At 39.9% G+C, this 12,866-nt stretch overlaps 1 protein-coding gene across 2 annotated transcripts in view; it reads right to left on the bottom strand.

Annotated features, from left to right (window-relative positions):
* The window catches only part of nectin3a (nectin cell adhesion molecule 3a), a 32,159-nt gene extending 20,832 nt beyond the window's left edge, over positions 1–11,327 (bottom strand). Inside the window, exon 1 of one of the 2 annotated variants that reach the window (XM_017416460.3) lies at positions 11,077–11,327. In XM_017416460.3, the coding sequence (XP_017271949.1) occupies positions 11,077–11,167 (91 nt within the window). In that variant the 5' untranslated portion in view covers positions 11,168–11,327. The remainder of the gene's footprint in view (positions 1–11,076) is intronic. The other variant, XM_017416459.3, reaches the window with a different exon arrangement.
* Between the last annotated feature and the right edge of the window lie 1,539 nt (positions 11,328–12,866).

Below are 12,866 nucleotides of genomic sequence, written 5' to 3' on the forward strand. Positions count from 1 at the left end.
TGCCACAAAATACTGCTGTTTTTGTTATGCTTGAAGAATGGCAATACTATGACGTGGTGAAATATTATTAATGGAAGTAACAAAAGAATTAAATGTACATTAAGGTGTAGAGTAAATGTAAATATTTAGTACTGGTAATACTTCTTTGTCACTTTTCAGCACTAAAAGCTGAATGCAGGTGTTTCTCTTTGACAATATTTTATTGTGGGTTATTAATAGATTTACAAGACAGCATTTTTCTTCCCAAGACAGCACCAACAACATCTAGGTCATTAAATCAAATCACTACAGCTATATATATAGCAGAGGTGGATGACTCTTTTTAATAGTAAAAGCAAAAGATTTAAACATAAGGTTTCCTCACATGATGCAATCATACAAACAGAGCACCTAAAAGAACTTGGTCTTTGGCTTAACATTAATATGAAACTTCAAGACCTGGATGGTTAAATTAGTTTGCACAACTTTTTACATTACATAACCCAAGGATTAGAGTTATGAAGAAAAACGTCTTTTTATGGTTTATGGTCTTTCTATGGTTACTCAAACCAAATGTTAATGTTGATAAACATGACTCAAAACTAGCAAACAAAATGATCCAACATTTATTCAAAAGGTGAAATAGTGATAATATCTATTCAAGATGGCTGCTACAGCCAACTGACACACAGAAATGGCTCAAATGGCTAAGATGTGATGTGTGAGTAGCTGAGAGTCATTCACAACACATACTCTGAGCCTCACACATATGTGCTTAAACTTTTGCCATTAACTGACCTTAGCACACACATAATTGACTATAAGTCAAGACAATTTTACAGAAATTGAGCTAAAATCTGGAGCTGAGAGTCGCCCTTAACACATACTCTGAGACTTAACGCATCTGGCATAACGTAATTTACAAGGTTTGACCAAAAAGGCCATAACTCCATCCTTCTGATCATAGTTTAAAACCCGGGCATGAAAGGCAGAGAGTGATATGCATCCCTTCAAGGAATGAAAGACTTCATTTTTGTGTAGATTGTAGCTTGCTAGACTAAACAAACTTAATATTTAATTCTCTACATGACTGAGATCGCTGTAAGAGCTCTGTCCCCTGCAGGCTTAAAGCAGCATTACGTTATTTTACACATTAGCTTATATGTAAAAAAAAAAATACATATGTTTGTTGATTTTATATTTAATCTAAGCATGGGATCATGGTTACCTCGCAGCCATCCCATCAGTGAGTTACTATCTTTACTACTCAAAAACAGCTGGGTAAATAAAGCAGCCTTCTAATTCTCAAGTGCAAACCCAGCAATGATGAATTTTGACACACAATTAGATGGAAAATACTCAGAAGTCTCTATTTAGTTTCAGCCGCATTGCTTTCACTATATTTATGACTTTGTTCACTGAAAGTTGCTGTAATTTCCTGCTAACAAATATAACTTAGCACAATCATCAATCAGCGGTACAGCAATAGATGTGTCTCCTGTTAGTTGGTAGGGCGCTACACAGAAAAAAAGACAAAACTTTCTGTACCAAACACAGAACCCCCTGTTTTTGTCTGGAGCTGAATGGATTACTGTTTCTTCATTAGGCCAATCTAATATAATGTAAACATAATATCAGACATAATGCAGAGAGCCCAAAAAGAAAAATGAAGCATTTTTCATTCAAACGACTGGAATGATTGTGCAGATTTATGCTTTTGATATGACACTCCTATCTGCCAACATCCAACAATGTGTTTTTCCAAAGTATTGATTTAATGTCAGTTCATTTTTAGCACAATGGGAAGCAAACAATATAACCACTGCACCATTTATCCTACTAATAATGAGCATTAATACCAGACATTTAGAGGTTTAGTGTAGAAGTAAAAATCAACTACTATTTGTAAAACTCACTTCATACAAATAGTGATCATAATAAGATAAAAAAAACTTAATAGCTGAACGCTTTGTTTTCATATTTTGCCATTTCAGGCTTTTGTACAAATACAATAACTGAGTGCTGTTTTCTTTTCTCACTATAGCTTCAGTACAGCAAACGATCCTCAACGACATGACACAGGAAATGGTAATTTAACTTATTTCAGTATGTATTAATAATAATAATATACACCACTGTTTGTTTAATGGTACTCGTTTACTGTAGTACAGCATTTTCTGAATATGAACCAGCCGATATGCTGGCAATTATCTTTGACTAGCTGAAAACTGCAGCACATGACGACATTTGGGTTCAAGAGTAGAGGCAGAAAAAAATAAAAGCATAAAACTGTAAATATCCTATACTGATCCTTACAGCAGAGCCAGCCACAAGTTAAGACCCTCTGCTGCTTAAACCTTAAAGGATTAAAATATAATTGAATGAGCCAAGAAAAGTGCTACTGTTTCAACTCTATTTTCTCTTGTCATATAAACAGTTAGGATACACACAATATCAACAAAGGGATCTACTTCAGGCTTTCGAATCATCAGCATTGCTGCCTCGCATGTCAGCAATATAACCACTTCCCAACAGAGGAAGGAAGTGGAGCAAATCACCAGAAACCTGTCTCAGTACTCTGTGTATCCAGCAGTCAATAAAAACAGGATGCAGTTTGGTCAATGTGGCAACTCGAACATTATTATGTTCAAAGGAAATTCATTTTCCCAGCACACCCACATTTCCAGACACATACTCTCAGCTTCTTTCTGCAGCAGATTAAGGAGGTAATCTCAATTCACATGTACCACCCACTTTGAACAGAGCAAAAAAAAAAAAGTTAGGTGACCACCAGGTCACACAAAATTATAAAGAAAAAAGAAAATGCCCACTCAAGAAAAGCCATAATGACCTGACAGAGGAGAGGCATAGTTAGTTCATAGGTTAAAAACATTTAGCCAGCAGCTTCAGTAAAATAACACTTCTTTAAAAAGGTCAAATCAACCACTTTACAATTTCATCTCATATTTTTCTACAACAGAAATGGACAAATGCGAGAATGTGACAAAAAATATGCGAACATTGTGACAAAGAAATCATTCACACAACATCCAATTTATTTTCCAGGAACTATTCTCACATCCATGGTTTGAAAAACCTGTTCAAAGAACATGAAACCGGCCTGAATGTAAAAAAAAAAACAAACCGAAACCCAAACAAATCGTTTCGATAAGTAAAAGTAGTAGTCAGTGATTAAGTGTTGGTCTAACAGGTCTGGGCTGTTGGGTAAGCACATCTTGAAACTGTGTTGCCCTCTTTCAAATGTAATGCAATATGTGCAATATCTGATATCCTAACTCTCTTGGAGTCCTAACAGAAACTGGACAGTTGTTTTGTTGCAATCCAAGCAGAGAGCAAAGAATAAAAAAAAAGAAGAGTAATCACACTGAAGTTTGCCAGAAGTGAGCAGTAATCTCTAACGCTGTCCCAGTGCATCAAAGCAGCAAAGCTGTTGAAGAAAAAAAAAGAACAGCATAAAGACATGTTCCACTTTCCTTTATAAATATTTAACAGTAATACAACCTGCAGTTTATTTGGTCTTCTTTTATACAGCTTTGATCGGGATGAGGAAATTTATTCCAAGTTTATAGTCTGACTGAAAATGAGAGGATAAGAAACTGGAACAAAGGCTGGTGGATGAAAGGTGCAGTCGTGGGTATTACAGGAGTATTTTGCTGAAAATCAGCAGGAATCCAGTTGTGCAAAATCCAACTCAAGCTCTCGTTGCGACATATGTGCTTCACGGACTGTTCAACGAGGACAACTCATGTTAGGAAAAACTTAATTTAAAAGGTCACATCTTCCTTCCCAGGGATTGTAGAATTAGCCGATTGAACTCAACATGAAACTATTTCCAGCTCACATACAGGAGCATTCAAACAGTCCCCTCAGTAACACAGGAAAGACTTTTATACTATCAAACTACAAACCAATGATTTTAATAATGAATGCAGCAATTATCGTATGCTGACTTATGGTTTTATCCATGTAAAATGTTTTTACTTCAGAAAACACATCAATATTCGTTTATAAAATGGCAGCACAGACCTTCTTGCAGTGAGAAGGTCGCAGGTTCGCCTCCTGGTCTTTCTGTGTGGAGTTTGCATGTCCGTGCACTTGTGGGATTCATGCATGCGTGTTAGGTTAATTGGTAACTCTAAATTATTTGTAGGTATGAATGGTTGTTTGTCTCATTCGTCTCTGTGATGGACTTGCAACCTGTCCAAAGTGTCCCCCGCCTCTAGCACAGTGACTGCTGGAGAAAGGCAGCAGCTATCTGTGTCCCGGAAATGAAAAGCGGGTAAAAGAAAATGGATGGATGGGTGTTTGTAAAATATAAAAAAGGCACACATTGCAACAGGAGGATAAATTAAAGGCCTAGCAAACCTTGAAAGAATGCATATTGCTTGTTGCCTTTCATGCTAGAGTTTTAAAGCAGTATCATCTCAGGATGAGAAGAGACGTTACAGACGTTTTGGTCAAACATTTAAATGGCGTAAAGCTCAGTCTCATGCAGTATTTTGTGATCTTGTGTGCTCTGTAAGAGCTTGAAGTAGGTGCTGTTAATGACTCACAGCTACTACCACACCAAGATTTGGCTCAATATCTGTATAATCGACAGAGTTGCAGCCTTTTTGTAGGGCTGATCAACGTTACAAAAGACCCGCAATCTGCAATATTACTGTTTGGTGTTGTGATGAGGATATCAATTGCGACAAACCCACATTTTCTTTACTCCTCACTTTGTCTTCTGTCATCTCTATCATCTAAACCAGGGGTGGGCTTCAAGTCCAGTGAATCTATTGGATTGACTAATATATTATTAGCAGCAGAACAGGAACCAAAGCAGTCTTTTGCAATATTGATACTGCAATAATCATTTTTAATAATGTGCAGCCCTACATTTTTGTGTTTAAGGTTAATTAGCTGTGGTGGCCATCTTGAATTGAGTTGAGTAAAATAGTTAATCAGTTGTAGGTTGTTGCCCTTTCTGAAAAGGTTCATTAAAATCTATCTGCTGGTTCATGAGTGTTTTCTCCCAAGACTAGAAACAATAATTAACTACTACTTTTGGTTAAGAAAGCTGATAATATTCACACATTTTTACCCAAATGTCTCATTTCTTATTCTGTGAAAAGTTTTTGATTATTGGATAAACTGTGAGACTTGAAGGAGGATGTAAGAGTTTGTAACCAGGCTGGTCACAGAGAAGATGAGGGATGTAGGCAGGAATGGCTGTTCTCTTTCCCTGCTACAGTAGAATAAACGTCAACTTTCTTTGTGTACTTCTAGGTGAGACAACACTGCAGATAGCACAGCCCAGTATTTGACTGGTGGGTGTTAATAATCTCCCACTTGGGTGGTAGGGGGTGGGTCAGTACACACAACTCACTGTGTGCCCATCCCACAGCTGAACGAACTGAAACAAATAAGATTGAGAGGTGAAACTCAGCCACACCTGTTTCCCATAACCTTTGTGCTCCTCTCCTGGAGGGTTTCTAACTGCTGACGCTGCACATCATGTATGCAAACCTCTTTAACACAGACAGCAAAGCATCCTAAAACTGATCACAAAGTCTGATTCCTTTTTTCAAAAAGGGGAAAAACCCTGATTCCTGAAAATGGTGGGCAAAAAATAGTCCAAAATGTTTCCCTCTGTTCATTCACAGCAGGTAATTAACCATGGAAACATCTAGAAGCCATTTATATAGCTTAGTTTCCTATGACTCAGAGACTGAAACAGTGAGCTCCTGTCTATCTGAGATTTATTCAGCAGACAAGGCATACGAAACACAGTGAAATATAGCTCTGCCAATATTGGCATTATACCTGCTTCCTGTCAATTTAAAATGCTTAATTACTCACAAAACTGTATACCATCAGAAATGTTGATTGGCTTCTGGAAACAGATGGTGAGATTAAAAGCCAAGGCTGCGTGTGATGCTATATTGGGATTTGTTATTTTATGATCACATGAAAATCCCATTTAGCTTCCCTAACTTGTCTGTAGCTCTCTGTGCATTCACTCCCACACAAGATGTAACAGAAAACAAGTCTCATTTTAAAAAAAAAAAATCACAATTTTTATAACACAGCATCCACCTCAGACAGAACAAAACCTGCTGAGTATATGGGTGAGGCAGATCTGCTGCAAAATAAACCACAGTGGTTTATAACATAGAGCCGTGCACAATTTTAACAACACAGGGGATTGTCACAAAATGTAGAGGATACTGAACTACCAGATATCTGAATGAAAATTAAGCACATCATCTTTGTGGTCATCATAATGTAACAGAGCGCCATTCGTCATCATGTGGACAAGAGTTAAGAAATTACAAAAGAAAAAAAAAACATTTAAAACTGAAAACAGCTGAATCATTCATTACATTGCAAACAACGTGCATCGAAGCTCCTCATTAGCAAACCGAAGGACAGAAGTACAATTAAAAATATGTCAACCTGGATTCAAGAAAACTCCATCACAAATAAAATACTTTGTGTACGAGCCTTTCCGCACCCATTTACTCACATGTGAAGACACTTTGGGAGGAAAAATAGGTCCTAATTTATAGAAGTTGACAAATAAAATGACAAAAGAAGGGTGGCATTTCAACATATATTTCACCCTGGAATCCGTTTTCAAATAACACCATTATTGGAGCTCCTTAAACCCTATACACTAAATAAAAAGGCTCTGCAAATTCACAAGAACCATTCCCGTGTGGATGGCCCCTAACATTTACAAAAAGTCTGAAATGTCAAAGGATGCGCTGATGCACCCAGAGTGGGTTGTATTCAGCACTTCGTATCATTTGGCTCTTTGCACTCTTGTGACAATCAACACAAAAGTCATTAAAGGCTGTCACAAACATCACACCCGTCTCAGACACAAGTCAAACTCAACGTTTCTTTTAAGTGAAAGAGGAGCTGATTGTTTTAAAAATGAGTGCTGAAGAAACTGTAGGACGCACGTGCACATGGTTGAGCGTGGATCCACGAGAGCTGGTTGGTTACTGACTCACCCGGGTTAATGATACAAATCCTCGCACTGCATCTGGACTCACGAGTCCGAGGTCCCAGTTAACCCGGATCCTATGCGTCCTTCAGCAGTCTGCCGTTAAGTCCACAAGTTAGCTGAATCCCCAGAAACAGGGATGAATCTGGTCACTGATTTGGGTTAAAGACTCACCAAACTCAGATGAGTCATACATACACAATCACACACACAACATACATTTAGCATAAGTTAACACTTTGGTTAACTTGTAACATTTTGCGTTTCTATTACATCATTTGTTAAGTTTTTTGTTTATTGGTGTGTGAAATTGTAAAATAAACATCTCTAAATAACGCAAATGTGGGTCCTTAACACCTCCATAGTTTGGAGGGGGGGGGCAGCGTGACCGACTCAAGTGACTCAAGTGAACCACATCACTTCAGTGAGTGACTCAGATTAACCCGAGTCCAAAGAGGGAACCAAATTTACCACCTCTAGTTTCCACATGTGGGGAGCTTGGAAAAACAAAAGAACTGCGAATCACCGACTTCCAGAAGATTATCTCAGTAAATCATACATCATACGGTAAATTATTATTTAGTAAATTTGGAAATCATCTTCTATTCGTGAGTGAGAGCTACGTCCTGCTCCGAAGCTGCTCCCGTCACACGGCTGCTGTTTCATAGTGAAGCTGCAAGGCAACACTGCGGTTCTTTGTAGGTGTTCGGGCGAAGAAAAGGAAGAGGAGAAAGGATATTTGCTGCCCGGTTTGTGTGTTCATAAGAGCGGAGAGACTGAATGGTGGCCTTAACTGCTCTTACTGCGTGAAAGGAAGAGCTGTAGGGACTGAACGAGCCAAGCTTTGCCCTTTATGTTCTCAGCAGGAGATGGTGTCATTTAGCAGGAGCCTTTGCTGTTGCTAAAGTAGGAACAAACTGGCTAATTTCTCCAGCTTATTTTGTTTCTTTCTGCAATCAAATATCTCACTAAGAGCCTGAATGTCACCAATGACATGCTCTGTGTTTTGTAAATAAAAAAAATAATATTAATACATGAATCTGAATGTATCTGTAGTATTAGAAAATGTGATTTAGCCTTTGTGTCCAATATATTTTTCAATGGTCAGCCCCAGAAATCATTACCAAAGCATCTTTAAAGTTTACGCTAAAATGAATAATACCACTTATTTTAAAGTGTGATAAGCATTATTTTGACTTTGAACATATCATCTTAGATTAGCGCACAGAACCCTATAATCACCAGCTGTGGTGCCTCCTTTTGTAGAGAAGATCAGACGTTCACTAAACTTTATTTGCAGCTCTGATTCATTAATGACCCACCAGGGAGTTCACAACCTCTGCCAGCCAGTCACATCTGTCGTGGAAAAGGAAGCAAAGGGTGGAGTCGACAGAAGCTGGTGACCACAAGCTGCTCCCTGAACCCCACACAAAACCTCCATGTTCCACAACAGTTCCACAACAAAGCCCCAGACTCATCTGCTGATGGCTTAACCCTCCCCAAAGAAAAACGCCGCTCGCATTTAAAGTGATTAGGAGTATTCAATCAGCTGCTTTACAGCCGAGATTCCAGATCAAATTACAAGGACCGGACGGGCGTGACAGCTGTCGCCAAGAGCACACCCAAATCAAACCTATTTTAAAAGCTTTTCGGCACGTAATTTTCATAATGGAACCAGAGCAGAAGGTTACCAAAAGTCATCAATAAGTTTTCGACTTCAGCAGAGTCTGATTTATCAAATAATGAGCATTGAAGAAAAGTTTGTTAGCATTAACATAACAACCACCCAGAAGAAACCAGGGACGGCTGACATGTGACTATGTATTTATATTAAGTTATTAAACAATCCCCCCAAACAAAAAGGTCCTGACCTGATCTGCCCTGCAGTGACAAAGCCATTAACCTCTTCATGAATCAAATCTGCTTCGTCAGTGCACTGCTCTTTCTTAAATCTATTTCTGTTCTCGGCCTGTAATTTAGGTGGCTCCATTACTACATTATTTATTTAGATTGCGAATCATGCGGCCCCTAGAGAAGAAACCACAAAACTTTGCTCTTCAATTACAGACCTCACATGTCTGTAGCCACGCCTTGAACGAATCCCCTCCTCACAACCCTGTTGTGGGAATCTGAAAATGACACGCTTAGAAAAAAAACGACAACAAAACTCTTCGTCACTGAGTCGCCTGCACTGTCGCATTCCCAAGACGCTCCAAACTTTGCTATCAAGGATTCAAAAGCTGTACACAGTTCCTCTTCCGCTGCCCAGCATGTAGTCTGTGTTGATAATAAATACTTCAAAGTGACTAGTCGGACAGCAATTCTGCATCCGCAAGGTGCCAAAAAGCACATTTGGAGGCTAATCAGCTGAGATTGAATCAGTGTGTTGTTTATTTATCAGATCCCTGGGCTGATTTATGATCCAGTGCTTTGTGGGTACAGACAGAAAAAGCCTGGTATGAAGAGGACCCTGCAAAAAAACATGTGTGGTAAGGACGTGTGTGTGTGCGAGCGCTGAGGACGCAGAAAAAACAAACCAGTCCACATCTGATGAGACTTCACAGATGATGACTTTTTAACTGTTCTTTATTCAGAAACTAAATACTGACACTACCTTGAGCTTACGGAAACTAAAGGAAAAAAAAAGGATGTTTGTCATTGTTTTTAAGAAGTTCTTGGTCAAACCGTGTGTGTTGAGGATGACTCTCAGCTACTACCACAACAAACTCAGCTCAGTACATAATTCACTGTGTTGTAGCCATTCGTTTGTTGGCTAAAGTAGATCTTGAATTGGGGTGACTCTATCAGTTGTAGATGTAAAATAATTACTTTGATAGTTTCACTAAAATCAGTCCGGTGGTTCTTGAGATATTTTGCTAACAGAAAGACAGCGTTGACTCTTAACAGGTTTGAAGCAAAGATGTGGCTTCTGAAGTACGTGTTGGGAATGCTCAGTGGCTGCCATTACCAGTTTTAGCTTAATATATTTATAATTGGTTGAGTTACAGCCTTCTTTGTTGTCAGTTGGCTGTGGCGGCCATCTTGACTCCAAAAGCTAATCATTAATAATTGTGGTGGGAGCATGTCACACCTCACAACTAATCTCCTGCTTTTAACAGGTTAGCATGTTTGAAAAGACTTGACTGTCCTTGAATCCATTGACTGGAGCTAATGGTGCATTCCTGGGTAGTATTTACTGAGCAGCCACCTGTGTTTGCCCCTTCCTCCTCCTCCTCCTCCTCCTCCTCCTCCTCAGTCCCTGTCATGTCCTGTAATCCCAGCTCAAGGATGGGCTGCAGCAAAAAGCTCTCCAGCTGCTCTGCCCGGGACAGTAAAGGCACTGAAAGGTGCTCTGCTCCGGCTGGCATGCTGCCCAGCTGCAGGTCAATACTTCCACAGACTCGGCGACTGCAGTGAGCGCCTCGGGGTACGTCTTCATCTCTGCTGCCCCTCGCATATATTTATATATGTATAGATATATATCCCAGTGAACCACTTGGCGAAACTTTTCACTCACAGGAGCTCCTCTTCGCTTACCACAAGTGACGCCCCAGATTTATTACTCCTTTGCGTTTCTATTTTTATGCACGGCTGCTCCTCAGTGGACTCCCAGCCGGTGTTTCCCCCCTCAACATGATATTAGCAGCAACAACAACAACACAAAGTGTGCGCGTAAACCATGAGTTAGCTCATTTGCTCCACGAGGTGTAAGTTCACAGCAACTATTGTTAACGGAGTTGCATTCAAGGACCGGGGAGGTTTAGCTAACGGTCGGCTGCAACGATGCGAGCGGAGACTTTCCTTTCCTCTGTTTGCATCGTTCCAGCCGGACCGCAGGCGAGAGGTGAGCCCCCCCGTCCTCCTCCTCCTCATAAACGACTTTAAAACGCATTTAGACGGGTCCGATTCGGCACAAAGAGGGTTCTGGTGTGCCCAGCTGTACCCGATGACTAATGAGGGAGGACCTTTTTCCAGAGAGCAGCGCCGCGCGCACACAGAGAGAGAAGCAACTTCTCCCCGTTACCTCAGAAGAAGAAGTAGCACGAGCGAAAGAAACGAGAAAGCGACCGTTAACTCACCGGCAAGTCCGCAAAGGACGAGGAATGGCGCCAAGAGTCGCATTCCGTTATCCGATAAAGTCCTCCTCCTGCGCGTCGCTCTGTTCTCCATAGTTTGTGTTTGTGCGCCTCCTCTCCTCTCCTCTCTTCTCCTCGCTCGTGCCTCCTGCTCTCTCTCTCTCTCTCTTTCTCTCTCTCTGGCTCGCGCTCCTGGAGCTGCTCTCCATGGCGACCGATCCGCGTGGGCCGTACCAAGTCGGCGCAGCGACAAACAGCGGCGCTCCGCGCACTTTCAAAAGTCGCTCTTTCCTCGCTTTACTTTAACCTTTTTAATAAATCAGGGCGACGGCTACTTTAGCAGAATCGGACAAACGTGAAATAAATAGAGTCAACGATAGAAAAAGGTTGATTAGTTAGTCAACAGCTTGACTAGTTTGAAAATTTCCTACCCTTTCCTGCTGCAGTAAAGGCCACACAAACGCATCAACTCTTGTTATCTAGTTAATAAAATAAATGCTAGTTAAAACAATAAACTATCATTCAATTAAGGAATGCATATCTAAATAGCTGTAAGATTGACTAAATTATAGCCATTTTTTTGTTGTCCAAAGTCAAGTGGCTGTGGTGGCCATCTTGAATTGGGTTGGCTCCAGTAATTAATCAGCTGTGGAAACAAATTTAATTATGTTTTTCCTGAAAGTTTCAATAAAATCCATCCACTGCTTTATGAGATGTTTTCCTGACACAGAAGCAGAGTTGACGCCAAATAGTTCTGGATCTGGTAAATTGATTGAGTTGTAGCTATTTGTGTGTTTTTGAAGGACAGTTGGCTGTGGCAGCCATCTTGAATCGGGTTGACTCCAAAGGTTGATCACTTGCAGAGGTACATCTCTAGTGATTACTTTCTGCAGGTTTCATTCAAATGTGTCCCATTCGTAAGATATTTTAGCAACAGACAGACACACGAACACAGAAACAAGGACAAAAACATTATTATCCATTTTCACCTTTTGGAATTTGACCATATGGACCATTTCAGGAACCCTACATCACAGTTTCATGCTTTTTCATGTGATGCTTTACTGAAAACATGCTGTTCAGATCAAGGATTTGATTACTTAACTTTTTTTTTCTTCTTGTTACACAGGATAACTCCTCTGCCCCACAATGAAAGAAGGACTAATCAAATCCTTACCATGAAGATCCAAACAGGTTCAGTTTTTTGCTCAACGACTGACATTTTTCTGAAACAAGTAACTCTGCACTTTGAGCCTTGGTGCGTGTTTTATGATAAGCATTTGTTTTAGAATATCACATGACATGATCTGAAGCCTTGACTAACACTCAACGTCATTGTGCTTATGCTGGTATTTCAAACTAATGCTAATACATTTTACATAAGAGAGACTCAAATGGAAACCCAATGCAATCTATAACTAAAAAAGGAGTTTTGAAAGTTTGTTTTTTTTGTGTGTTTATTCACTGTTTTTTTTTTTCCTCCCTGAAAAATGAAATGATGTTTGCACCAGTGGGGAATTCCCAGTCATGGAGGTGCATTGGTGAAACCAGGCATTGCAATTAACCAAAACTGCTGTAAAACCATTCATTGTTCAAAACATCATTTACTTTTCTTGGATGATTATTGCCCTTGCAGCAATGAATGAACAAAAAAAGTTGCATTGTTTTGCCTCAGGAGACATTGAAACCTTTTCCTGACTTTGGCAGGTCCCATGGCATCAAACTATAAGCCCACTGATTTAACTTTAGGTTTATTTTATCCACCAAACCCAGCCTCTGTTTCCATCTGCAGG

Source organism: Kryptolebias marmoratus, linkage group LG2 (assembly GCF_001649575.2).
Source record: "Kryptolebias marmoratus isolate JLee-2015 linkage group LG2, ASM164957v2, whole genome shotgun sequence".
NCBI classification, from domain to species: Eukaryota; Metazoa; Chordata; class Actinopteri; order Cyprinodontiformes; family Rivulidae; genus Kryptolebias; species Kryptolebias marmoratus.